Source organism: Lepidochelys kempii, chromosome 27, assembly GCF_965140285.1.
Source record: "Lepidochelys kempii isolate rLepKem1 chromosome 27, rLepKem1.hap1, whole genome shotgun sequence".
NCBI lineage: Eukaryota > Metazoa > Chordata > Testudines > Cheloniidae > Lepidochelys > Lepidochelys kempii.
In genome coordinates, this window is record NC_136406.1 from 17,651,354 (window position 1) to 17,676,431 (window position 25,078).

A 25,078-nucleotide genomic window follows, 5' to 3' on the forward strand; every position below is an offset into this window, starting at 1 on the left:
AGGGCACCTGATTCCTTTATTCTCCAACCCTTTAGCTCTCACCTTGCAGGGGGGAAGGGCCCAGGCCATCAGTTGCCAGGAAACAGGGTGTCGGCCATTCTCTGTGTCCAGACCCCTGCACACACCTGCCCTCTAGGGCTCTGCAATGATCATACACCTTTATCCCCCCACCTAGATACTTAAGAACTGCCTAGGGGAAACTGAGGCACCCCCACACTATTCAGAGGAACCATTAAGAACAGTCCTGCTTAGTCACAGCAGGTTTCAGCCTCCAGCAGAAGCCCCCAAACTGAGGGCTGCCCTGAACCTCTGACAGTGGGACATGGAGGGTGGGGGGGAGGGTTGGTCCCCAGCTGGAGTGAGGCAGGGGCCAGGGGCAAGATGAGCACAGTGGGGCATGGGGGGGGGGGGAAGAGGGCTGGTCCCTGCTGACTGGAGCAAGACAGGGATGGGGGCAAAAGCACCGCGGGGCGGGACCTAGGGTTGGTCCCTGGAGCGAGGGAGGTGCCCGGGGTAAACGGCAAGTGCAGCAGGCCTGGGGAGGGGTCAAGAGGATCCCCCGCCCCGACCCACATAGAGCAGGTGTCCCCCCGCCGAGCAGCGGCCAGGACCCCCCCCGGGGCGGTGACATCCCTGGCTTTGGCCCGGGGCAGCCCGTCGCGCAGGGCAGGGCGGCTCCGCTCGGTGCCTGGCAAGCAGCCTGCGGGGGGCGGAGAGGAGCCGAGCCCCGAGCCGGCTGCGGAGAGGCGGAGCGGGCGGGCGGGGAGGACGAGCCCAGGGCCCGGGCTGCAGCAGAGGCGGGGCGCAGGGGTCCCCCGCGGCGCCTGGCCGGAGCCTGGTCTCAGCCCGGTGCGGCCCCGGGGAGACGCTGCGGTGCGCGCGCGGGGCCCGGGATCGGCGCGTGCGGCAGCGGGGGAGGCGAGCCCCGGGCTGAGCTGCGGGCACCGAGCGCTCCCCGCCGCCTCCAGCATGGGCAGCCGCCAGCTCTGCCTGCTCCTCGCCGCCTGCGCGGCCGCCCAGCCGCTGGACCCCCGCCGCTGCCCGCCACGTAAGTTCCGCGGCATCTGCCCGGCTCCGCAATGCGGGACGAGGCGCCGCCGCGGCCCCCCCCCAGCTCCGCTGCCAGCCCGGAGCAGCCCCCGGCTTCCCTGCCCTTCCCCAGCGCCCGGTACCCAGTGAGCTCCCCGCTCCCCCGCGGTATAGACAGGGAAACTGAGGCACCGCGAGGGGAAGGGACTTTCCCAAGGTCACCTAGCCAGGTGGCGGCAAGGTCAGGAATAGACCCCGGAGCCCTGAGCCCGAGCCCCAGGGCTCCTTCCCACGCTGGGATCAATAGTTCTTGTGCCCTGGATCCAGCCCAGCCCGGCGGGTGCAGAGCGGCTGGGCCCACCCCATTGCAGCACCTGCCTGCGCTCACTGCAGTCCTGAGACCAGCAGCCGGAGACAGGCTCGTCCCCAGCTCCATCCCTGCGGAGCTGCCCTGCCCAGCCCAGAACCCCAGCAGCCCACCTGCCCCTGAGCGTGCACAGCCCCTGCAGCCTGTCCCCCTCCCCAAATTACTTCTCCACTGGACCCCGGAGCAGCAGCTGCTGCTGCAAAAAGCATCCCTGGCAGCTGAAGGGCATGGGGGTATGGGGGTGCCCAGCTGGTGTCGTGCCCCCTGGGTGCCCATGCAGACCCTCTCGGTGGAGCGTGGAGCCCGCGTGCGAGGTCATTGCCATGCTGGCTGGAGCGGGGCTGCAGGGCACACAGGGCAGCTGCCAGGGCCTCTGCTGTGAAAGAGGCTCCAGCAACACGCCTGTGCTGCGGGTGGGGACGGGAGCGCTCAGGAATACCCCCCAGGGCAGGATCCTGGGCCAGTCCCCCGGAGACAGGGCGGCCGTGTTCTAGGGCAGGGCTGGGCTGGGCTGGGCTGGCGTCTTCCTGACCTGCCGCCTGGCGCTGCGCTCTGGCGCATGGGCCGGATTTTCTCAGCTGCTCAGCCCCTGGGCCAGGCGACTGCAGGAGGCCGCAGGGTGGTGCGGAGGAGCACGTGGCCAGGGCTCAGCAGTCCTGTCCTGGCTTGGGGCTGCAGGATGGGCACAGAGCCCCTTTGGGTTCCTCCCAGCTGTATGGCTGTGCCATGCTGCCAGTGCCCCCTCCCCCCCTCAGGGGTTGTGCGGAGTCCTGCCCAGAGGCTCTGCTGATGCCTGGGATGCCAGCAGGTGGCTGGGGGTCCCAGGATTGCAGCTGGGGGGGGCACAGCCCCTCTCCCATAGGGATGCCTGTTCTGCCATAGCCCAAGAGGCTCTGGGGCGTCACTTGCCAGGTGTCCCCAGGGAGAGGCGCCCAGGGGCTGTGGGTGCCACAAGGAGTCTCTGCAGAACACAGTAGGGCTGGCTGGGGTTGCGCACCCTGGGCCCCTCACTGGGCTGAAGTGACCTACCCCAGCTGCACTGGCTCCCCCCAGGACGGGAGGATTAGATTCAGCCTGGCCCTGGGCCTGTCTGACTCCCTGGGCTCAGCTGGGGCAAGGTGATGGCATGGAGAAGGGCTGGGTACCCGAGGGCAAGGTGCCTTGGTGAGGGGCCCTTTGCCCCTCCGATACCCAGGCTGTGAGGCTGAGGGGTCTGAGCACAGGACGGGGAGGTGGGGAATCCTGCATTCAGATTCTGGCTCCAGCACTGACACCCCCCATGCCATGGGGTGAGGGCCATGGTTCTGGACCCCCCCCCCCCCAAGCCTTTTGTGGCGGGGGGGGCTGAATGAGGAGCCTCCATCTCTGCTGGGCGCCACCCTGAGCCTGTGCAGGGCCCTGGGTAACTGCCCCGGCTGCTCTCCCACCTGTCTGTGCCCCAGCCCAGCCTGGCCCCTCCCCACAGCGAGAGGAGAGCGTGCAGTAGGGTCCCCAAAGTGCTGGAAAATGGGGGAGGTGAGCACAGCTCCCGCTGGCCCTCCTGAAGCCCCTTGCTCTGCTGGTGAGCTGTAGCCCAAGGCAGCTATCAGCTGGGGCGCAGGAGAGGGGGAGAAAGAGGCTCGCCCGGTAGGTGACCCGTGGGATCCGTCCTGAGGCCAGCGCATCAGCCTGTGTGGGGAGCCTGCTGGGGCTGCCCCATCTGATACTAGGCAGGGGCTGCCTGGCCCCATCTGGAGCCTCCAAAAGGCTTAACACCCTCCCAGCCCAGCCCTGGGCTCTCCCCTGCCTGTGCCCACCCAGCCCCCTGGCATCCCAGGCCTCACAAGTGCCCTGGGAGCGTGTTGGGTGCCCGACTGACACAGCAGAAACATGGGGCTTCCATCCCCCCCCCCCAGGGTCTCCCCAGAGAGACCATGCAGCGGGTCGTGTGGCTGGTGCGGGCAGCCGCTGAGCTGCAGGGCGTCAGCTCTCTGCAGTGGGAGGGAAAAAGAGAGAGCGAGCAAGAGCAGAGGGAAGCCCGGCTGCCCCAGGGAGCCCAGCCGAGCTGAGCCACCCAGAGCCCTGTTTGGGGCAGACCCTTCCTGATCATTTGTTGTGCAGGCAGCAATGGTCAAGGTCTCTGGGGCAGGGCCCAAGGGCCACGCTCTCTAGCACCAAATGTCCCCAGGTTAGGCACCATCCTGCCCTGCCAGCTGCCACGGGACCATGGCCAGTGTCACCGCTCCCCACAGCTGGGCTTTCCCCTCCTGCGTTTGGCACAGCCTCCCCCTGCCGGGTCCAGGTGCCTGGGAACAGCCAGCCTTTAGAGCTCGCTGGGAAATCACAGTGAGAACATGGCAGGGGCAGCGTTCCCTGGGCATCGCAGCCCTGATGGCTCTGGGGTAGCAGCAGGGGCTAGGAGGAGGGATGCACAAATGCAGAATAATCCATAGGTGTACCCCTGGTTCTCTGTATAGCAGATCGATCACTCACCGGTGCAGCGCCTCCTGCTGGTCATCCAGGAATTAGCTCCATTCCAGGCTCCAGAGCACCTCCTGCTGGCCGGTGTCTCACCAGCCACAGCCCCCCCATGTCCCTCCCAGACCCCAGTGCCCTTTACCTCAGGGTTCTGCCCCAGCAGTACCCCTCACTCTGGGTCTCCCCTTCCAGGGGAACCCCCAACCCTCTACACCCACCCTGCCTCAGTGGCTACTGCCAGTCATCATCTAGCCCCCGTTCTCTGGGGCAGACTGCAGTGTAATGGCCACTCATCACTGGCAAGGGGGTAGGACCCACTACCCCTGCTCAGCCCCGGTACCTCTTTAGGCCTTAAACAAGGCCTCAGCCTGGGGAGTTGCCAGGCTGGAGCTCCCCGGCTCCTCTTGCCCTTCCGCAGCCCTGCTCTGCATCAGGTACCCTCTTTTCCCAGGCAGCCAGGCCCTTCTCCCTCCAGGGCTGGAGAGAGACTCTGACCCAGCTCCTCCCTGAGCCCTTCTTATCAGGGCCAGCTGTGGCCTCATTAGGTGTGGCCCCAGCCGTGGCACTTCCCCAGTCAGCCTCCCTTTCCCCCCCGGAGCGGGGTAACTGCCCTGCTATACCCTGCGAGGCCGGATTTCCACCGAGGCCCTGCCCCCTCGGGCCTCGAGCGCCTTCATCTCCAGGGCTTTGCAACGGGCCGTTCTGAGCTGTAGGGGCCTGTGGCTGGACTCACATGCCTGTAGGTGCTGCATGGGTGGGTGAAGGGGTTTGCATGGCATGACACAAGGACCTGAAGGGGCTGGGGATGCTGGTGAACTGGGGGGACTAGATGGGTTGGGAGCATCGCACAGGCTCAGCCCCCAGGTCCCACGGGGTGGGGGTGGGAGCCTGGCCCACGAGCTCTGCTCTGACCCTGCACACGCACTAACTGAGTGGCCATAGGGGGCATTGGGGGGAGCCATCGGGCTACCTCTCCCTGCCAGGGTGGCATCTCAGCTACTCACCTGCGACGGACAGCTGCTGGGGACGCAGAGACTGTGAGCCGTTCCAGTCTCAAGCTGTCCTGTGGCCAGCGTCAAAGGAGTTAATGGGCCCCTCATGTCCAAGGGTCCAGCCCTGCCCCCCGTGGCAGACTCCGAGGCCAAGGGCTGAGGAAGGGGAGGGACCTTCCTCAAGGAAGGACCATGCTTTGTTGCTGCCCAGCCAGGGGGACAGACAGAGGGGGAAGGTCCCAGGGGCTGCAGGGCTCCGGCAGCGCGTTTGTCAGCTGGGGAGAGGTAGCAGGGCCAGGGCTGGAGCTGGGCCAGGCTGGGCAAAGTGGCTTTAACGCAGCTTCTTCCCTGCAGTGCAGTGTTACGATGAGCTGGTTGCTCCCCTTTACTCCTCGTCCATCGGTGCCTCCTCCCGCTACAGCATCTTCTACTCGTCCAGCTTCGCCCGGCTGCACAGTGAGTCCTGCCTGCCCGGGCCCGGGGAGAGCTGGGCCCAGCGAGCCTGCCCCAGCCACTGGGCAATCGCTGGAGACCCCACAAAACAGTGGCCTGGGTGTACACGGTGCTGGCGAAGGAGGGAGGGTCCCCACATACCCCAGAGCAGCGCCTGGGCAGAGCGGGGAGGTTAGTAGGGTTCCTAGGGGATCCCCCTGTCCGTGATGCCCCGGGGTCCCCGTCGGGTGGTGCGAGGCCCTGAGGCAGCTTGGAGAGCGTTTACCCTGCTGCCCTCGGGCAGCTCTGGCCCCATGTCTGAGCTGAGCAGGGAGCGGAAAGGCCAGAGCTGCGGCTGGCAGCGGGGCTAACCATGCCCCCTGGGACAGGCAGCAGCGGCTGGTCTCCAGACCCCAGTGACAAGCAGCCCTGGCTCCAGATCGACCTGATGCAGAAGCACAAGATCAACGCGGTGGCCACGCAGGGGACGTACAACACGTACGACTGGGTGACACGTTACATCGTGCTGTACGGGGACCACCCCAGCAGCTGGAAGCCCTTCTTCCAGCTAGGGAGTAACTGGGTAAGGAGCCACTGGCGATACATCCGGGGGGGCTCCCATCGGTGCCGTGCCTGGCTCCAGAGCACCCCTGTCTGCACACGGCTCTGCGGGCCTGGGACAAAAGTCTATGAAATCGTGCCAGTCCAAACGAGGCAGTGGGACCTGCCGACTTTTCTGCCCCATGAGACAAGAACGAGAGGACAGTCGCTGACAGGGGGACATTCAAAACTGATCCAAGGGGAAACTCTCCCACCCGTTGGCCTGTGGAACTCCACACCACAGGACGGCGTTGAGGCCAAGAACTCAATAAGGCTTGAAGGTGGGCTGGCCAGTTCTATGGGCAGTCTGTGGTAACAAACGTGGGAGGGAGCGTCACACCTCCTGCCCCAGGCTGATCGCCGCCTCGGCTGATCTGAGACCAGGCCAAGAGCTAGCGTGGGGGCAGATCCTCCTTCCTCTGAGGGGCTGGTGCTGGGCCCGGTCAGAGAGAGGTCACTGGCCGAGGCAGGCCTCAGGTCGGCTCCAGCCTCGGCTGGCCCGGGGGAGCGTGGTCACCCCGGGTGGGAAGGGGCTGGTGGGGGGCCCAGTCACCCCAGGGGAGGGGGGCCTGGGCGCGCTGCGTGGGCTGCGCTGACAGGGGCTGTTTCTCCGCCAGACGTTCTTTGGGAACGTGAACGAGAGCGGGGTGGTGCGACACGATCTGCATTACCCCATCCTGGCTCGCTACGTCCGCATCATCCCCACGGCCTGGAACCCGCGAGGCAAGATCGGCCTGCGTCTGGGCCTCTACGGCTGCCCCTACCGTGAGTGAGCGGGGCTCCTGGCCCCAGGCCGCCCGGGGGGGCCACTGGCGCTGGCAGGGCAGGGGGAGGCCGGCCTGCTGCTGCGGTGCGGGGGGCTTGGGGGTTTCCTAGAGAACGAAAAGGCTCTGAGCAATGGGCCTGGCTTGGCTGGGTGCTGTGTGGCACAGAGCCCTGGGGCCCCAGGCCCTGCTCAGCCCATCGGGTCTCGGGTAATTTGGGGCCCATACGGCTCCCCAGGAATTCAGCTCTGACCCCCCCCAAGTCTTGCCCCACTGCCCCCAGCCCTCCCCACTGAGCCTGGGGACCTGTTCTCCTTCCTCCCCCAGCTGCCCCAAGGCTCCTGTCCCAGCTCTCCCCATCCCCTCCCTGCTCTGCCCCGACCCCTCCTCTCCTGCCCCACTCAGGACAGTTTCAATTTCTTTTTTTATTTGGAAACAAATCTGGTGACCAAAACACAAAAACAGCCCTGGGGAGCTGTAGACAGGGGCCATCCCAGGGCTGCCCTCGTGCCCCAGGGTGGGCCTGCAGGCTTCTGACCTCAGTTTCCCCAAAATAATTCACCGTCACCAGTGTCTTCTAAACAATCTTCCCCCCTCTTGGGGTCTAATCTACTCAAATCTATCAGCTCCCCTTTCACTTCAGGGCTTCCCAGCCCTTCTGGGGAGCTGGGTGCCCCCAGTCCTGGCCCCCTGGCTTGGAGACTCTCCCTCGGTTTGGAGGTGCACAGCCCTCCTTCCTGGGGCTGGTCCAGGCCGAGCTCTCTCCTCCACAGCTCTCTCCTTGACTGGGCTGGAGTCACCTGACCACCTTGACCCTGCCCAGGGCGGTCTAATCACCCCAAAACCAGCTGGGGGAGCCTTGCCCCACCCCTTTTCCAAGGCTCCTGGGCCCCCAAAGAAACAATGGCCTGGGTTTTCCCTACACCTCCCCCTCAGATACCAACTCTTCCCTGGCCCATCTTCATCTCCCCCGGTGTCTGCTTTCCGTTATTCCAGACGCCTGGAAGAGGGTAACTGGCCCCTCAAGTGACCTTAAAGGGCCACTGCTTGTTATGGAACCCAGAAACCTCCTTGCTTGCTGGCAGTTCTGGATCTTTGGGCCGGGACTCCCGGCTTACAGCCCAGGAGCTAGCCCTTCAATCGGTACGGATCACGAACTGTTTAATCAACAGCCGATCACTGAGACAAATGCACAGCCCCAGCCCACAGCCTCTGCTCCGATTTGGTCCTGTGGATTGGTCTAGCCATGGGAACGCGCCTTAGCACTGTTAAATGTTTTACCCATTGGGAGCTGCAGGTTAGAATCCCCAGGCGTTACTCCAGCTCCGACATAAAGGAAAATCCTACAGACAGGAGGAAATCAAATAGTGGTTGAAATAATGACTATGGCATGAAACTCAGGACCCTGCGCTCCTTCCTGCATGGAGCATCTGACACCACCTAGATAACCCGGCCAGTGACTCATGAAACTGCAGTACAGACCTGAAACAATTAGAAAACCATACGCCTGGCAGATGTTTGCAAACAGGCACCCCCGAGACAACTGGGAAGTCTTGTCTTACCTGGGTCGCACGTTCCAGTCAACGAGAGACAGTCCGAGTCCAGGCTAGCGGGTTTGCTCTGCAATTAGCATGGCCCCTGGAACAGCCAGGAGCTGGGGTCGGGCCAGCCCATGCGATTCGAGGGAATGTTAAATGGGCTAGTTCCTGAGTCCTTGGGCTGGCGTTACGCTTGCCAGCTGCCTGGATTTCCAGTGGGCCATGTTTGTCTGGACTCTGTTCCAGTCTGGAGCTTATTTTGATTCTTAGGCCTCTCCGCTGCTCCCCTGGCAGGCCGGGGCTGGACTCTGCTAGGTGGGAATGCAGGGTCAGGGCTGTGAACTGCGGCTGGCAGAGCGCCCCCCACGACCAGCCTCGCTCCTATGGCTTTTGGCCAAGGAGCCTATTCTCTGCAGGGTCGGGCCCTGGCTCTGGCTCTCTGCAGGGAGAGTAGAGGCCAGGCAGAGGGGTGTGAGCAGGTTTGGCCAGTGCCCCATGTGACGTTGGGTCTTGTCCCCCAGGGTCTGACGTGCTGTACTTCGATGGGGACGATGCCATCTCCTACCGCTTCCGCGGCAAAACTGTCCGCACTGTCCAGGACGTCTTCGCCTTCAGCTTCAGGACGATGGAGCAGGACGGGCTGCTGATGCACGGCGAGGGCTCCCAGGGGGACTACGTCACCGTGGAGCTGAAACAGGCCCAGCTCGTGCTGCATATCAGCTTAGGTGAGCCTGGGCCTGGCCAGGGTGCTGTGGGGCTGCTCAGTGCTGCAGGGGCACTGGGGATGGTGGGGCTTGGACAGGGGATGGGGGTTAGGAAGAGCTGCACAGTATGCGGGGGCAAATTGACAGGGGCTGTTCTGTACTCTGGGGGGAGCATTGTTGGGGGGTTGGGTGGCAAGATGGGGGTCAGCAGGGTCTGGTCTGTACTGGGGGAGGATTGGGGCCATGGGCGTGGGCAGTGGGATGGGACTGGTCCATACTGGGGGAGAACTTGGGCCGTGGGATGGGGGTTGGCTGGGGCTGGTGCATACTGGGCGGAAATGGGGCTTTGGGGGTTGGGCATCAGGAGAGGTGTCGGCTGGGGCTGGCCCGTACTAGGGGTAGGATTATGGCCATGGGGGGCGGGCAGTGGGATGGGGGTTGGCTGGGGCTGGTCCCTAGTGGGGTAGGATTGGGGCTGAGCCATACTGGGGCCTTGGGAGTTGGGCAGTGGGATGGGGGTCGGCAGGGGCTGGTCCGTACTGGGGTAGGATTGGGGCCATGGGGGGCAGGCAGTGGGATCGGGATCAGCAGGGGCTGGCTCGTACTGGGGGGAGGATTGGGGCCATGAGGGTTGGGCCGTAGGATGGGGGCTGGCTGGGGCCGGTCCATACCTCGTAGAGGGGTTGGGATGACCCCTGAGCGGCACAGGGCAGGCCTGGGGCCCCTCCCTGTCATTCGGGTGACTGGCCGCCCTCCCCAGGCAGCAGCCCGCTGCACTCCAGTCAGGGGCACACGACGGTGACGGTGGGCAGCCTCCTTGACGACCAGCACTGGCATTCGCTGCGCATCGAGCGCCAAGGTCACCACGTCAACCTGAGCCTGGACGGGGAGGTCAAACGCTTCCGCTGCAACGGGGACTTCCAGCAGCTGGACCTGGACACCGAGGTAGAGCCTGTCCCGTGCCAGCGGGGCCGGCCAGGGGCACTGCTGCCCAGCTGGGGTGCCAGGGGCAGGACGGGGGGCCTGCTCCTTGGGGCGGCCTGGCTGGACACAGTGTTGGAGGGGAATGCCCAGCGCAGCTCTGCCCAGGCTCCCAGCCCTCTCCCAGGAGCAGCTGCTGCGGGGACGGAAGCGGCCCATCACATTGCTGTGCTGAGAACCGCCGGCAGCGGGGCCCAGTGGCCTCAGGCTGCGCCCGTGTGATGCCTTCTGAGCTGAGACCAGGGGCTAAGCCAGCGGCAGATCTCAGCCAGGCCCCTCCCTGCCCCTTGTGGGGCTTTGCTCTGTGCTGGTGGGGGCTAGCAGGGGATACCCCCGTCCCTGGGAGCCCAGAGGGATGCATCCCAGCCCCACTGGTGCTGAGCTCCACGTCGTTCCTCTCCCTGATGGGTAGGGGGCATGTCCCATCCGCACTGGGGCAGCGGTGCCCCAGACCGCTGGGGCTCAGACCAATCCTGCTGACTCCCCACAGCTGTTCTTCGGAGGCGTGATCAGTCAGAAGAATCGGAGCCTGGTCTATCGACAGAACTTCCGGGGATGCATGGAGAACATCTTCTTCAACTGGGTCAACATCGCCGACCTGGCCCGCAGGAGAGCACCCAACATCCGCTTTGAGGTGTGGGGCGCGGGCAGCCCGGGAGGGGTGGGAAAGCTCAGGGAAAGGGTTGGGGGCCCTGGGGAGTGCACATTGGGTCCTTTTGGCCTTGGCAGATGCTGTCCCAGGCACTCTGTGAGGCAGGCATCTCTGGCTGCCAGGATGAAGCTCAGTGACCCGAGCCCAGCCGTGGGGCTAGGATTGCAGCTGGCCATGGGCCAGGAACTGGTTGCTCCAGCCCTCACTCATCCATCCCAGATCGATAGCGTGAGGTCGTTCTGGGCCTGGGGCCACCGGCTGCTGTCACCAGGCGACGGGTGCAAGCTCAGAGCGGGGGCCTCGGCTGCGGCAGCCTCATGGGTTCGGCTCTGGTGGCTACAGGCTCGAGTTCAGCAGACCTCTCGCTGCCTGGTTTGGATCTAGAGCTCATAGGAACACATGAAACCAGAGGCAAGTAACAGCCAATCACAGGAACAAGGTCCACTATCTCTTATCAGTGTAATGAAAGTTACTATCACAGTTAGGAGTCTCGCAGCTCGCAGCTCGGTCTATCCCGGCACCAGTGATAGCTACAGACAGAGTCACATCCTCCCAGACAGTGTTCGGGGGTAGAGGGATGGTCCCTGCTGGATCCTCCCAGAGGAAGCTCAATTTTCCCACTCTGGGCACCCCCCTTTTGTAATGTGATTCTGCCTATACCTTCATGGACATGCGCAGAATGTAAGTGTCACCCCTCTTTTTCCTTATCAGTCTGGTGTCCCCTCATCTGGAGTACTGTGTACTGTGTGCAGTTTTGGGCCCCACACTTCAAGAAGGATGTGGATAAATTGGAGAGAGTCCAGCGAAGGGCAACAAAAATGATTAGGGGACTGGAACACATGAGTTATGAGGAGAGGCTGAGGGAGCTGGGATTGTTTAGCCTGCAGAAGAGAAGAATGAGGGGGGATTTGATAGCTGCTTTCAACTACCTGAAAGGGGGTTCCAAAGAGGATGGCTCTAGACTGTTCTCAATGGTAGCAGATGACAGAACGAGGAGTAATGGTCTCAAGTTGCAGTGGGGGAGGTTTAGATTGGATATTAGGAAAAACTTTTTCACTAAGAGGGTGGTGAAACACTGGAATGCGTTACCTAGGGAGGTGGTAGAATCTCCTTCCTTAGAGGTTTTTAAGGTCAGGCTTGACAAAGCCCTGGCTGGGATGATTTAACTGGGAATTGGTCCTGCTTTGAGCAGGGGGTTGGACTAGATGACCTTCTGGGGTCCCTTCCAACCCTGATATTCTATGATTCTATGATTCTATGACACTTAAGACCCCCGATTTCCATAGGTCGTGTAGGTCTCTTTATTCTCATTAGCACTGACACACAGCCTGCATTCTGTGGTTAAGAACTAAGAACACCCAGACTGGGTCAGACCAAAGGTCCATCTAGCCCAGTGTCCTGTCTGCCAGGTGCCCCAGAGGGAGAGAACAGAACAGGGAATCATCAAGTGATCCATCGCCTGTTGCCCATTCCCAGCTTCTGGCAAACAGAACGTGTTAAGACACATGTTAGAGACAGATGTGTCTCTACTGCATGTCACGGCGTCCCCGGGCCATGCTCTGGAACTGCTCCCCATGAAGCCAGGCAGGACTCTGGGGAAGTCTCCTCTCTGTGAGCAGCCTGTCTGCAGGACACACAGCTCACACGGCTTCCACCTTACTGGGCCTGACCTCAAAGCCTTCAGCCTCCTCTGCCCCTCCGTGCGCTTCCCACAGCGAGTCCGCTCATGCGGGGCTCCTGGGGAAGCCAGAGGGTCCTGCCCCCCAACTCCGCAGTCAGACGGGACTCTCAGCCAGCCAGTAAAACAGAAGGTTTATTAGACGACAGGAACATGGTCTAACACAGAGCTTGTAGATGAAGAGAACGGGACCCCTCAGCTGGGGCCATTTTGGGGGGCAGTGAGCTAGACAACCACATCTGCACTTCACACCACGTCCCCAGCCAGCCCAAACTGAAACTCTCTCCAGCCCCCCCTGCTGTGGGCTTTGTCCCTTTCCCGGGCCAGGAGGTCACCTGACTCCTTTGTTCTCCAACCCTTTAACTCTCACCTTGCAGGGCGGGAAGGCCCAGGCCATCAGTGGCCAGGAAACAGGGTGTCGGCCATTGTCTGTGTCCAGACCCCTGCACACACCTGCCCTCTAGGGCTCTGCAACGATCATACACCCTTACCCCACCCCCTAGAGACTTAAGAACTGCCTAGGGGAAACTGAGGCACCCCCACACTATTCAGAGGAAACATTAAGAACAGTCCCACTTCGTCACAACCACACAAATGAATAATCAACTAAAATCACTGGCTACACTCAGGAGATAAGCCCCAGACTGAAATGCTCCCCAGCGGCCCTGGCGGGAGGGTCCTGCCAGGCAGCCCAGCAGTAGGGATGTGCCCCAATTCCTGCTCTGCTACCCCTGCCCCTCCTGCCCCCTCGTGTTGCCCATGTGTGATGGAGATCAGAGGGCAGCCAGAGGCCGAGTGGCTCTCGGGAACCAGCCCAATGTAGCTGCAGGTCATTTGCTGCCTGGTCAGCTGGGTGTTTACAGGATTCTCCACAATCCTCCCGATGTCCCAAATCCAAGACGGGCCAAGGGGGCAGCGGTGCCCCCTGGGGAAGGGGGTATTGCATGTGCGCCCAAGGGAGGCCTCCTGCCTGACCCCGCAGTGCCCTGGCCTTGGACCCCTCGGAGCCTGCCCTGGGCCATGGGCTTCCCAGTTGTGTGGGAGTCGATGCTGTCACCCTGGCAACCCCATGCACAGCCCGGTGCCCTAGACAGCACCAACCCCTCAGCGGGAGGTTCGAAGGGTTCCTCTCGGCGCCCGGCCTGGAGCTGGCAGCAGCCTGCTCAGGCCAGGGCTGCCCCGGGAGCATCACCTCCCGCCCATCAGCCAGGGGAGCCTCTGCCACAACCCCGCCTCCCCCACCCCACCCCACCCCACAAGTGCAGCTCCCTGGCTAAGGCTCTGGGATGGAGAGACCCAGCTGGTCCCCTGCCCACCAGCTGGGGGCATTAGCGACTGGCTCAGGCTAATGAGGCTCCAGGCCCAGCCGTGGTCCCTGAGAGCCCCAGGGCAGGGCCCACATGAATGGGCCTGGGCTGTAACTGCCCCACTCCCGCCCCGGACAGCAAGAGGGGAAGCAGCAGTGCCAGGGGGCTGGGCGCTCACCAGCTCTCGTGTGGTTATTCCCAGGGCCACGTCAGCCACTACTGCCAGGACCAGCCCTACATGCCCATCACCTTCGCTGGCATCAACAACTACCTGCAGGTGCCAGGCATCCCGCGCCGGAACCGCCTATCCGTCAGCTTCAAGTTCCGCTCCTGGGACACGGTGGGGCTGCTGCTCTACACCAGCTTCGCCGAGCAGCTGGGCTCCCTGGAGATGGTGCTGAGCAATGGCCAGGTCAACGTCTCCATTGCCCAGCCCGGCCGCAAGAAGCTGGAGTTCGCTGCAGGTTCTTAGCTTCCCAGGCTGGACTGACCTGCTGCCCAGTGCAGCCCCTGGGACCCTCCCCCCTGCCCCCGTTAGCTCCCAGAGCAGAGCGTGAAGGAAAACAGCCAGGCTTGGATTAGAAATGGCCAGGGCTAGAGAATCCTCCATGGCCCCGGTGCCTTGTTCCAACGGTTAATTACTCCCACGTTAACACTGCACACCCTTAAGTTTGTCTAGCCTCCACTTCCAGCCATGGCCCCGTGTCGGACCGTGCTCTGCTAGACTGAAGAGCCTGTTCCCATCTCGGCACTTACAGGCTGGGATCCCGTCCCCCCTTCCCCTTCTCTCGACCAAAGGGGGGCTGGGGGAGGAGGAGCTGGGGGGATGGCAGGGCCTGTCTCCCCATGGCCACTTGCTGGGGGTCTCAGGCCCCGGCGTTGAATCACCCTTCCAAGGGGGTGCAGGAGGTGATGGGAACCAGCAGCCCGTGGGCCCACGCGCACCCCCTCTCCCCTCACCCAGGGTACCGGCTGAATGACGGCTTCTGGCACACGGTGGAGTTGGTGGCACGGGACGGCTCGGCCGTGATCACCATCGACGACAACGACGGGGCTGAGTTCCGGGTGGCCCACCCCTTCCAGCTGCGCACCGGGACCCAGTACTTCTTTGGAGGTGGGCGGCCCAGGCCGGGGGGGCAGCTGGGGGGGCAGGTGGCAGGCAGCACTCACCCCACCCCGCCCCTGTGTGTGTTCCAGGCTGCCCCAAACCTGCTGCCATCACCGGCTGCCTGTCGAACCAAACGGCCTTCCACGGCTGCCTGCAGACCCTCAGCGTCGATGCCCAGCCCGTGGAGCTGGACCTGCTGAGGCAGGAGCGGCTGGGGAAATACTCCAACGTGTTCTTCAACATGTGCAGCATCACCGACAGGTACGTGCCCGCCGGCCGGCCGGCCACACGGCTGCCTGACCCACGCCAGCAGCCGGGCTGCGTCTGCACTGGGGGTTTGCCCCACTTCCAGCTACGGCTGCCCCAGAGCAAACCGTGGGGGAGGGGCATGGGCTTGTCCTCGGTGCCTAGGGCTGGGCCTGGAGGAAGCCGAGTTCGAGCCTCTGCCCTGCCGCCAGCTTTCAGCCACCCCTTTCTGCTTGGTTCAGCGTGAGCTGGTCGGGGCAGGACTGTGTCTGCGCAGTGCCCGGCCTGACGGGGGGCCGCGGTCTCAGCCGCCATCCGTGCAGCGCTGCGGCCATTGATAACAGCTCTAAGCACAATTTGCCCTTGGGGCAGAGCCATCAGGTTTGAGGCAGGGTCTGGCTCTGCTGGGGCAGAGGACGGGTTTGCCTGGGCAGCTCTGCCGATGGCTGCACACCCTGTTCTCCCCGGTGTCCATGCACCCGGCCATCCTCAGCTGCATCTGTCCCCACCAGGTGCACCCCCAACCTGTGTGAGCACGGCGGCCGCTGCCTGCAGTCCTGGGATGACTTCACCTGCGTCTGCGACCTGACGGGATACAAGGGAGAGACCTGTCACAAATGTGAGCTCCGGCCCAGCCAGGGGGACGGGAGGGCTGAGGGCGGGTTCCTGGCCCCAGCTCAACCCAGCCCCCTGCTTTGCCTGTTCCAGCCCTTTACAAAGAGTCGTGTGACGCCTATCGGCTCAGTGGAAAAACGTCTGGGAACTTCACCATCGACCCTGACGGCAGTGGGCCCCTCAAACCCTTCACCGTCTACTGCGACATCCGAGGTAGCCGGGTGGGGAAGGAGAGATGCCAAAGACTCTGGCAGGGCCTGGGAAATGGGGCCTTTCCCATCTAGGGGGCGCTGGCTCTGACCCAGCCCCAGGGTGGGGGCCTGGCTGGCTCAGGGGGGCAGGGAATGGGACATGGGTTCTTTCCCCTCTAGGGGGCGCCAGCTCCCATCTGGCCCCAGGACAGTGGGATGGGCTGGCTCAGGGGGCAGGGACTGGGGCACGGGGCCTTTCCCCTGTAGGGGGTGCCAGCTCTGACCCAGCCCCAGGCAGTGGAGACCACATGCAGCACCTATGTGGTGGGGTCTCAGCCCAGTTCCTGGAGGGCCGGTGACGGTGTCCATTCCAGAACCAGGCCCGAGAGTGACTGCCCCCTGCCTGCAGAGGGGCCCTCGGGGCGGCCAGGGCTGAGGCCCATTGGTAAGGAAGGGGGTTGGACCTTGTCATGGTGCCCCCATTTCCCCCTGCCCCCTAGTGATGCAGGAGAGAGCCAGAGGGAGGGGCTGGGGTGGAGGGGCCAGGGGCTCCCAGGCTGTTCCCTCGCTGACTCTGTCCTTTCTCCCCGCGCGTTGCCCCCAGAGGATCGGGCCTGGACAATTGTCCGGCACAACCGGCACTACACCACGCGGGTGAGGGGCTCCAGTCTGGACCGGCCCTTCCTGGGCGTGGTGGAGTACTGGAACGCCTCGTGGGCGGAGGTGGAGGCCCTGGCCAATGGCTCCGAATACTGCGAACAGCACCTGGAATTCTCCTGCTACAGCTCCCGCCTGCTCAACACGCCCTGTGAGTGCCACGGGGTGCTGCCCTGCCCCTGGCGGGGAGGGAAATGGGGGCTGCTGCCCGGCCCCTGGCAATGGGGGCTGGGGGGGCTCTTCCCCACCTCTGGGAGTGGGGAGTAATTTGGGGGTGCTGCCCTGCCCCTGACAGAGGGGAGTGGGGGGGCACTGTCCCACCCTGGCAATGGGAGGTAATGGGGGGGTGCTACCTTCCCCTGGGAGTGTGGGGTGCTGGGGGGGCACTGGCCTGCCCCAGCAGTGGGGAGGGGAGGGTCATGGGGTGAATCTCATGGTCTCTGCCCACCCACTCCGCACCTCCCGCCTGGGCAGGTGCAGCCTGGCCCCCTGGGCTGCTCTCTGTCCGGTTGCAGAGGTTGATGCTCCCCCAGGGCGGGGCTCGCTCCCCCAGCCCCTTAGCCCAGCTCAGCCCTCCCGCCACCGGCAGGCTGCTCCCCCCTCCCCCCGCCTCACCCACGGCTCCGTCCCCTCCTCCAGCCGGGCTGCCTTTCAGCTTCTGGATGGGCCGCCACGACCAGCGCCATTACTACTGGGGGGGCTCCCCGCCGGGCGTCCAGCGCTGCGCTTGCGGCCTGGACAAGAACTGCGCCGACCCCAAGTACTTCTGCAACTGTGACGCCGACCACGCCCAGTGGTGAGCCCCTGGCGGGGCTGGAGCATGGGGTGGCTCGGAGGCACTCGTGGGGGCAGTACGGGGCGGAGGTGGGGTGCCTGGGGAGGGGGTGCCTGAGGTGATGGGGCACTGCAGGGGGGGGGGCGGGTGGAGTGGGGCGGTGCAGGGTGGCCAGCGGGCTGGGGGGTGAGTAGGCAGCGGTAGTGGGGGGCAACTGAGTGGGGGCGGAGCAGGCCGGGGCAGTGGGAGGCAGCCAGCTGGGGGTGGGGCAAGGGGGGGCGTGGAGCAGGGGGAGCAGTTGGGGGTGGACAGTGGGGGGCGGAGAGGCGGGGCAGTGGCAGGCAGCCAGCTGGGGGTGGGCAAGAGGGGCAGGGGTTATAGAGCAGGCTGGGGCAGTGGGGGGCGGAGCAGGGGGGGCAGCGGGATGCAGCCGGCTGGGGGTGGCAAAGGGGGGCAGGGGCGTGGAGCGGGGGGGGGGGGGGGGGCTCCTGTCCCTCTCTGATCCCTGCTCCTTCGCCCCGGCTCTGGCTCCAGGAGGACGGACAAGGGGCTGCTGAACTTCGTGGACCACCTGCCCGTCACCCAGGTCGTGGTGGGAGACACCAACCGCTCCCAGTCCGAGGCCCAGTTCCTGCTGGGGCCTCTGCGCTGCCATGGAGACCGTGAGTGCCCGGCGGGGCGGGGGGCACGGCTGGGGCCCTCTGTCCTGCGGGGGAGGGGCTGGGCCCAGGTCACCCCCTTGCTGGCTCTGCGGGGCCCGGGTCTCACCCTGCCCTGGTCTCTTTCAGGGAACACCTGGAACACCGTCTCCTTCAACAAAGGCGCCTCCCTCCTCTTCCCCACCTTCCTGGCCAACCAGAGCCTGGACATTTCCTTCTACTTCCGAACCACCGCCCTGTCCGGGGTCTTCCTGGAGAACTGGGGCTGCAGGAATTACATCCGCATCGAGCTCAACAGTAGGGGCTGGGCGCGGGGCCGGGGAGTCGCAGACGAGATCTTCCAGAACTTGGCTGGAGTAGTGAGGGGGCTGCGGGTCGGGATTGAGGGGCACCAGCAGGGCTGTCAGAGGGTGACCGGGTGGGGTCCGGGGCTGGGATTGCAGGGGCTGTGGGTCGGGATTGTGGGGCACTGGCAGGACTGTCAGAGGGTGATGAGGTGGGTGGCAAAACTGGGATTGCAGGGGCTGCGGGTTGGGATTTAGGGGAACCGGTGGAGCAGTTGCAGGGTGACAAGCGGGGGCCAGGGCTGGGATTGCAGGGGCTTTGGGCAGGACTTCGGGGAGCCGGGAGCCCCCGAGAGCTGATCTCCCCTGCTTCCCCAGCCACCAGAGACGTGGTGTTCGCGTATGACATTGGGAATGGGGACGAGAACCTGACGGTGAGATCCCCCGTCCCCTTCAGCGATGACGAGTGGCACCAGGTGAAGGCCGAGATCAACGTGAAGCTGGCGCGGCTGCGAGTGGACAAGCTGCCCTGGGTGGTGCGGCTGGCCCCACCCCAGAGCTACGTCCGGCTGGAGTTCGACAGGCCCCTCTACGTCGGTGAGCGAAGGGCAGAGCCTGGGGCCCCTTCCCCAGCCCAACAGCAAATACAAGATGCTCCAGCTCCTCTCCTTAGAGACCAGGGCTGCCCTGAACCCAGGAGTCCTGCAGCTGGCACGGCAGGTTTAGCGCCAGGCTAAGGGCCTCTCTGGGCTGCCCTGGCTGCATTGCTCCTTAGCCAACGGGTGGGGGTGTCCTGGCGTTAAAGAGTGCTCTGCTCAGATCTGTAACCAGCCCCAGGCCAGGGCCCCATTAGTGTGCCAGGCCCTTGCCCCCCTTTCTGCAAGGGGGAGCCCTGCAGCTGCGAGAGGAGCCCTCGGGTTCCCCCACTGCCCAGCAGAGCCCCTCACCCCATCCGATCCCTCAGCCTCATCTCCCTGGAGCTCTGACAACTTCCCTCAGTCATTGCCGGGTCTGTCTGAGAGCAGCAGCCCAGCCCAGCCCAGTCCCCCGCTTGCCCCTGGCCCGGGGAGATGGTGACCCAGGAGGAGCGGTGCATCGCCAGAGGGGAACCAGAGTCACTGGGCTTTTCAGACAAGAATTCCCACCCAGCTTTCTGCACACCCTGGGCTCCTAACATCCCCCCATGAGTCCCCATGGACCTCCCTTCATTCCCCCCTAGGTTCTGTACCCCCTTTCCATGCCCCTCTGCAGCAAGGTCCCCCTTCCCCCCCCCCAAGTCGGGGCCTCTGGGTGTCTCCTTTTTCTCTCCCCAAAGTACCTTGCTCCCCTCTGGTTTGGAAGCAACGAGCACAGGCTGGTGCCCCCGCATGGAGTGACTCTCAGTAGGCAGTGAGCAATGGGGCAGGGCCGGGCCTGGCCTCCCCTCCTGCCCGAGCACTGCCCTGGGGCCAGGGGATTGCTAGGGGTTAACCGTGTGGCACCCAGCTGTTTGTGGTTTTGTTTGATTTGATCCCCAGAGAGCTGCAAGGTGTGTGACCCTGCGGCTGTGCTAGGCAGCTGGCAGGGGCGCCATGCATCCCCCTGGGGTCCCCTTTTCCCAGAATCCCCCAGGTTCTGACTGTTCCAATGGAGAATGTTCCCTGGGCGTTGGGAACTGCTCAGATGCGGCGTTCAAACGTTACAACGGTACAGACAGAAACACAAGCCAGCCCCAGAGCCCACATTCCCCTCAGCACTTAGAATCTCAGGGTGGGAAGGGACCTCAGGAGTCATCTAGTCCAATCCCCTGTTCAAAGCAGGACCAATCCCCAATTTTTGCCCCAGATCCCTAAATGGCCCCCTCAAGGATTGAACTCACAACCCTGGGTTTAGCAGGCCAATGCTCAAACCACTTCTTCAGTCTCAGTGCAGCACTGGCTAGTGGTGAGAGCGGGGGTTGGGAGCCAGGACTCCTGGGGTCTCTGCCTAGCTCTGTTACTGACTCCCTCTGTGGTGCTGGGCACGTCCCTTTGTCTCTCCGTGCCTCAGTTTCCCTGTAAGGTGAGAACCGGGGCCTCTCCTGGGGGCCGGGGTGTTCCCTGGCTCTGAGCCCTGAGCAGGGGTGCTAGCGAAGGGTGAAGGTCAATTTCCCTGGGGGAGTCGGTGCTTTGGGGCTCTGCCGATCCCCGCTTGGGGCCACTGAACCCGTGGCCTCGGGGTCGACCGTCCAACCCAGCCTGGCAGCGCAGGGCCCACGGTGGGGGCAGCCGCGCTGCTGGCTCATCCCGGGCGTGACGCGCTCTGTCCCGCGGGCCAGGCTCGGCCGAGCACCGGCTGCGCCCCTTCCTAGGCTGCCTGCGGGCCCTGCGCGTGAACGGGCGGACGCTGAACCTGGAGGGCAAGGCCAACGAGACGGCGGGCGTGCGGGTGAACTGCACCGGCTACTGCCAGGACCCGCGGGTGCCCTGCCAGAACAGCGGGCTCTGCGTGGAGCGCTACAGTCACTACACCTGCAACTGCAGCCTCTCCGCCTTCGACGGGCCCTTCTGCAACCGTGGTGAGTCCCACCGCCCGCCCAGAGGCCGGGGTGAGGGGCAGGGCGTGCGGGGTCAGGGCTGCCTGCCCACAGGCCAGGCTGAGCGGAGCTGTGTCGAGGCTCCTGTAGCACAGGCCCAGAGGGCCAGCAGTGGGGCAGGCTGTGCTCCCCGGGGTGATCCCTGGGGGCGTGGGGGGGCCCCAGGGGGGTCCTGTATCCAAGGGTGCTGGGGCGCAAGGGGGGGGTTGTGGGGCACGTAGCTGCCCCCCACCTCAGGCCAGGCCCCCCTCACTCCCTCCGTGCCCCCCACGCAGACATCGGCGCCTACTTCGAGCCGGGCACCTGGGTTCGCTACAACATCCTGCCGGCCGAGCTCTCGGCCGCCCGCGAGTTCGCCAGCATCGTGAGCCAGCCGCTGCCGGGCTACAACCTGACCAGCGAGGAGCTCAGCTTCAGCTTCCGCACCGGCACCGCGCCCGCCGTCCTGCTCTACGTCAGCTCCTTCCGCAGGGACTACCTGGCCGTGCTCATCCGGGAGGACGGTGAGAGCCCGGGGGCCTCAGGCCGGAGCCAGGGCCCCCCCACACCCTGCCTGCCCGGGGCCGGAGCCAGGGCCCCCCCCCTCACCCTGCCCGCTTGGGGCCGGAGCCAGGGCCCCCCCACACCCTGCCTGCCCGGGGCCGGAGCCAGGCCACTTCCCCCCACACCCTGCCCGCTTGGGGCCGGAGCCAGGGCCCCCCCACACCCTGCCTGCCCGGGGCCGGAGCCAGGGCCCCCCCACACCCTGCCTGCCCGGGGCCGGAGCCAGGGCCCCCCCACACCCTGCCTGCCCAGGGCCGGAGCCAGGCCACTTCCCCCCACAACCTCAGACAGGCGTTGCCCCCTCTCCACCTTCCCGGGGTCTTGGCCCAGAGCTGACGCCCCCTCCCTGTCAGGGATCCTCAGGCCCCGGCGCCTTACAGGGGGGTCTAACCGTGGAGCCGGCCCCTCCCTGCGCTGGGTTCTGGGTCGCTCCCAGCTGGTCCCTGCTCATCGCTCTGGGCCTTGCCTCGGCAGGGAGCCTGCAGCTGCGTTACCAGCTGGGCACCAGCCCCTACATCTTTCCACTGACCACCACGCCCGTGACGGACGGGAGACCCCATCGCATCAACATCACCCGCGTCAACCGCACACTCTACACCCAGGTACCGCCGGGCGGGGCCGCGGGCTGGGGCCAGGCCTGCCCGGCAGAGACCCGCTCCAGGGGCCGCGGAGGCAGGGGGGAGGTGGGTGCCAGGCAGGGTTGCCGTGGTCGGGGGGGACATGAGACTTTCTGGCCGGCGCTGAGTGGCCGGACCCCAGATTGGCTCCCGCGAGGACGTGCTGAACGGACACAGTGAAGCTGCCGGGTCGGTGGCTGAATGGGTTTGGGGGGCAGCAGGCTCGGGGGGTGGGGCTGACCAGGCCTCTCACTCTCACCCCAGGTGGACTATTTCCCCGTCACGGAACAGCAGTTCTCCTTGTTCGTGGACAGGAAGCTGGACTCGCCCAAGAACCTATACCTTGGGCGCGTGATGGGTAAGCAGGGCCCTGGGGAACTGCCTGCCCCCTGCCCCCGCTGGGGAACTGCCTGTCCTCCTCCACCGCCCCCAGGAAACTACCCTGCTCCCTCTGCCCCCCCATTGGGAACTGCCCTGCTCCTTGGCAGCTCAGGGCCCCTGGCTGTGGCCACCTTGGACAGACTGGGAACCATTCACCTGCGCCCGGCTCGTGGAAGCTGAAACCCCTAACCAGCCTTATGGGGCCAGGGTAGCCTGCTCCCCCTCCCCACTGGGGGAGACCCCTGGCCCCTCCCAGCTCTGCCCCAGTTAACCCCATCCTGTCCGTGCTTCTGCAGAGACAGGCGTGATTGACCCCGAGATCCAGAAGTACAACACGCCTGGCTTCTCGGGCTGCCTGTCGGGGGTGAAGTTCAACAGCATCCTGCCCCTCAAAGCCATCTTCCGCCCCAGCGGCAGGCTGGTGCCCTACAACATCAAGGGGGAGCTGGTGGAGTCCAACTGCGGCTCCATGCCCCTCAGCATCCTGGACATCCCTCCCGAAATGGACCCCTGGTACATGGGCACAGGTAGGGAGGGCTCGTGCCAACCCTGCCCATTGGCACTGGGTTCTAGTCCCAGCTCTGGGAGAGGAGCGGGGTCTTAGTTGGTTAGAGCAGGGGGTGGGGAGCCAGGACTCCTGGGTTCTGCCCTGCAGCACTGGGGGGAGCTGTTCTTGCCGGGCAGCCCGGCACCAGCCCCAGCCAGCAGCGGGAGGGCTGGGGGCAGGTCCGTGGCTGCAGCATCCTGGCCCCACCACCTCCCCCTGGGTGCGTGTGGGCTGGGGGGGCGGGCCTGTGCCATGCACCACATATCAGCCTAGCAAAGGCAGTGACCCCCAAAGAGCCTGTCCCTGCCCCATCTGCCCACTCTCCTGAGGCTGATCCCGTGGCCCTGCCCCCCCGGCTGACCCCCCCAGCTGACCCCCGGCCATGTGTCTCTTGCAGAGTTCCCCCACGTGCACGATGACGGCTGGATCGGGATCGTCACCGGCTGTAAGTGACTTGGCCGCGCGTTGGATCAGCCGGCAGCAGGGCTGGGTTCTCTCTGCCGCCTGCCGAGGGCACCCGCTCTCATGCCAAGGGGCTGCCCGCAGGGGTGGCTCGGGGGAGCGGGGCAGGTGAGAGGAGGACTTGGTTCTGGGCCCATAGCTGAGCCAGGGGAGGTCGCGGGCCCAGCCGCGCGCGCGTGGGGATCTGGGCTCCAGGGCCCAGCCTGGCTCGGGTGCCCCGCCATGCTGCGGCAGGGGAGAGGGCTCAGGCCGCGAGACGCGCTCACGGCTGTTTTCCTCCTTCCCCGTAGTTGTGACCTTCTTCCTGCTGCTCCTGGCTGGGCTGCTGCTGCTGCTGTATCTCCACCACCACCGCTACAAGGGCTCCTACCGCACGAACGAGCCCAAGGCCGTCCAGGACTACCACGGCCCCAGCAAGCCCCTGGTCCCACACAAGGACCAGAACCTGCCCCAGATCCTGGAGGAGGCGAAAGGCGAATAGCCACCGGCTGCGGGGGGAGGAAGAGGTTAATGCCTCTGGCGCTGGCCCCTCCTGCTCGGTGCTGGGAGGGGAACGAGCGCTGCCGGCCCCAAGGGGCCAAGCAACCCAGGACTGCCAGAACCCAGCTTCCGGCTGGGGCACCTGCTCCTTCCCCTCCCGCTGCACCTCCCCTGCCCGCGCCGCTCTGGGGGCTGCCTGGGGCCGAGCACCGTCTAGCCTGGGAGCCCCACGGGCAGGGCCCACGTCTCCCTCCTGGCTGGCGCGGTAACCACCCCCCTGCCCTGCGCACCGAGCGGAAGGTAGGGGCCACGCAGAACAACCCCCCGCCCCGGTGCCCCTGGAACCAGCTGCTGCAATCTCTCCTGCCCCCCCACGGACAGGACGTCAGCCCCGGGGGGTGATACGGGCCGACCCCGAGACGCCATCTGCGCCCAAGCCTGGGCAGTGAGGCACGTATGGGGGCTGCCAACCCCCCGCCCCTATAAACTCCACCGCAGCTTCCCCTTGGAGGAGACGCGGTTGTGCCAAGAGAACCTGGGCGGGGCAGCCTGGCCTTCCGGGAGGCCGGCTGGCGATGCTAGCAGCTACATTTCCCGCTTGTTTGCTCGCTTAGCAAAAGCCGTGAAGTGACCCATGCACTATAGAGCACTGGAGCACAGCCAGCAAGCGTGTTCTGCGCCCCAGCCGCGGTCTGAACGGCACTCGCTCGTGCACGCCCCCTCCCCCCGCACTTCGCTGCTCTCGTACAACCAGGTAAAGATCTTTGGAGTCTTTCTACCATTTTTGTTGCTGACCAGTCGATGACACACACTGCGTCTTTTTATTCTGTTTGTATAAAAAACAAAAAGCAACCAGGGCGGCTGCTCCGGCTGAGTGGGTCCTGGGGCACAGGCCAGGGGGTGCTACGTCTCTCCCAGAGGGTCAAGCCCTGCTGAGAGCAGCCGACCCCGGGACCGCCCCGGTTCACGCGCCGGGGCAGCCATGCATGGAGTGACCCAAAGGCCTGGCGTTGCCGGGCGTTTTATTTGGTACAGCTGTTTTGTTGACTGACACATGACGATGTGCAAATAAAGGCAGACTGACAGAGTGCAACACCCCCAGCCCCGGGTTTGCTTGTGCAGCAGAAGGGGTTTTCCCTGCCGAGGGACCCTGTGTGCGCTGGCCGTGAAACGGGCCCCTTTGCCAGCAGGGGGCAGCGTCCTACTGCGGGTGGTGGAGCCAGCTGCTGCTGCCTACGGGCAGCGGGGGTGGGGCAGATCTAGAGCCAGGCGTGGGGGGGGTTGGGAGTGGGGCAGGTTACGGGGCTGCTTCCTTGAACCAAGGAAAGCTCAGAGCAAGGTCCAGGGGGAGAGAAGCAGGAGCCTCCCCCTCCCAGCCTCTGCTCTCTAGGTCCGGGTCTGGATCAGTGGAAACGGCCCCCCGGAGAACGACGCTGTGCAGGGCGAGTGCTCCTCCCC

General features: G+C 65.0%; 1 protein-coding gene across 1 annotated transcript; it reads left to right on the plus strand.

The window, feature by feature from the left end:
- Positions 1-755: 755 nt before the first annotated feature.
- Positions 756-24,713, plus strand: CNTNAP1 (contactin associated protein 1). Its single transcript, XM_073326214.2, has 24 exons — positions 756-1,048; positions 5,200-5,301; positions 5,667-5,860; positions 6,495-6,642; positions 8,701-8,904; positions 9,644-9,828; positions 10,355-10,498; positions 13,704-13,965; positions 14,466-14,615; positions 14,699-14,870; positions 15,368-15,474; positions 15,564-15,683; positions 16,266-16,469; positions 16,958-17,114; positions 17,628-17,755; positions 17,882-18,049; positions 18,415-18,633; positions 20,333-20,572; positions 20,866-21,093; positions 21,608-21,735; positions 22,015-22,108; positions 22,428-22,658; positions 23,076-23,123; positions 23,431-24,713. Exons 1-24 carry the CDS (start codon positions 970-972, stop codon positions 23,619-23,621), a joined length of 3,903 nt encoding a protein of 1,300 aa, XP_073182315.2. The 5' UTR covers positions 756-969; the 3' UTR covers positions 23,622-24,713.
- The last annotated feature ends 365 nt before the right edge of the window (positions 24,714-25,078 follow it).

Bases quoted from the DNA above. Each gene is read 5' to 3' on its own strand.
- CNTNAP1 (XM_073326214.2), top strand. From the start codon at position 970: ATGGGCAGCCGCCAGCTCTGCCTGCTCCTCGCCGCCTGCGCGGCCGCC. The intron at 15,684-16,265 runs GTAGCCGGGTGG...CGTTGCCCCCAG, and splicing joins CGTCTACTGCGACATCCGAG to AGGATCGGGCCTGGACAATT. The intron at 17,115-17,627 runs GTGAGCCCCTGG...CTCTGGCTCCAG, and splicing joins GACGCCGACCACGCCCAGTG to GAGGACGGACAAGGGGCTGC.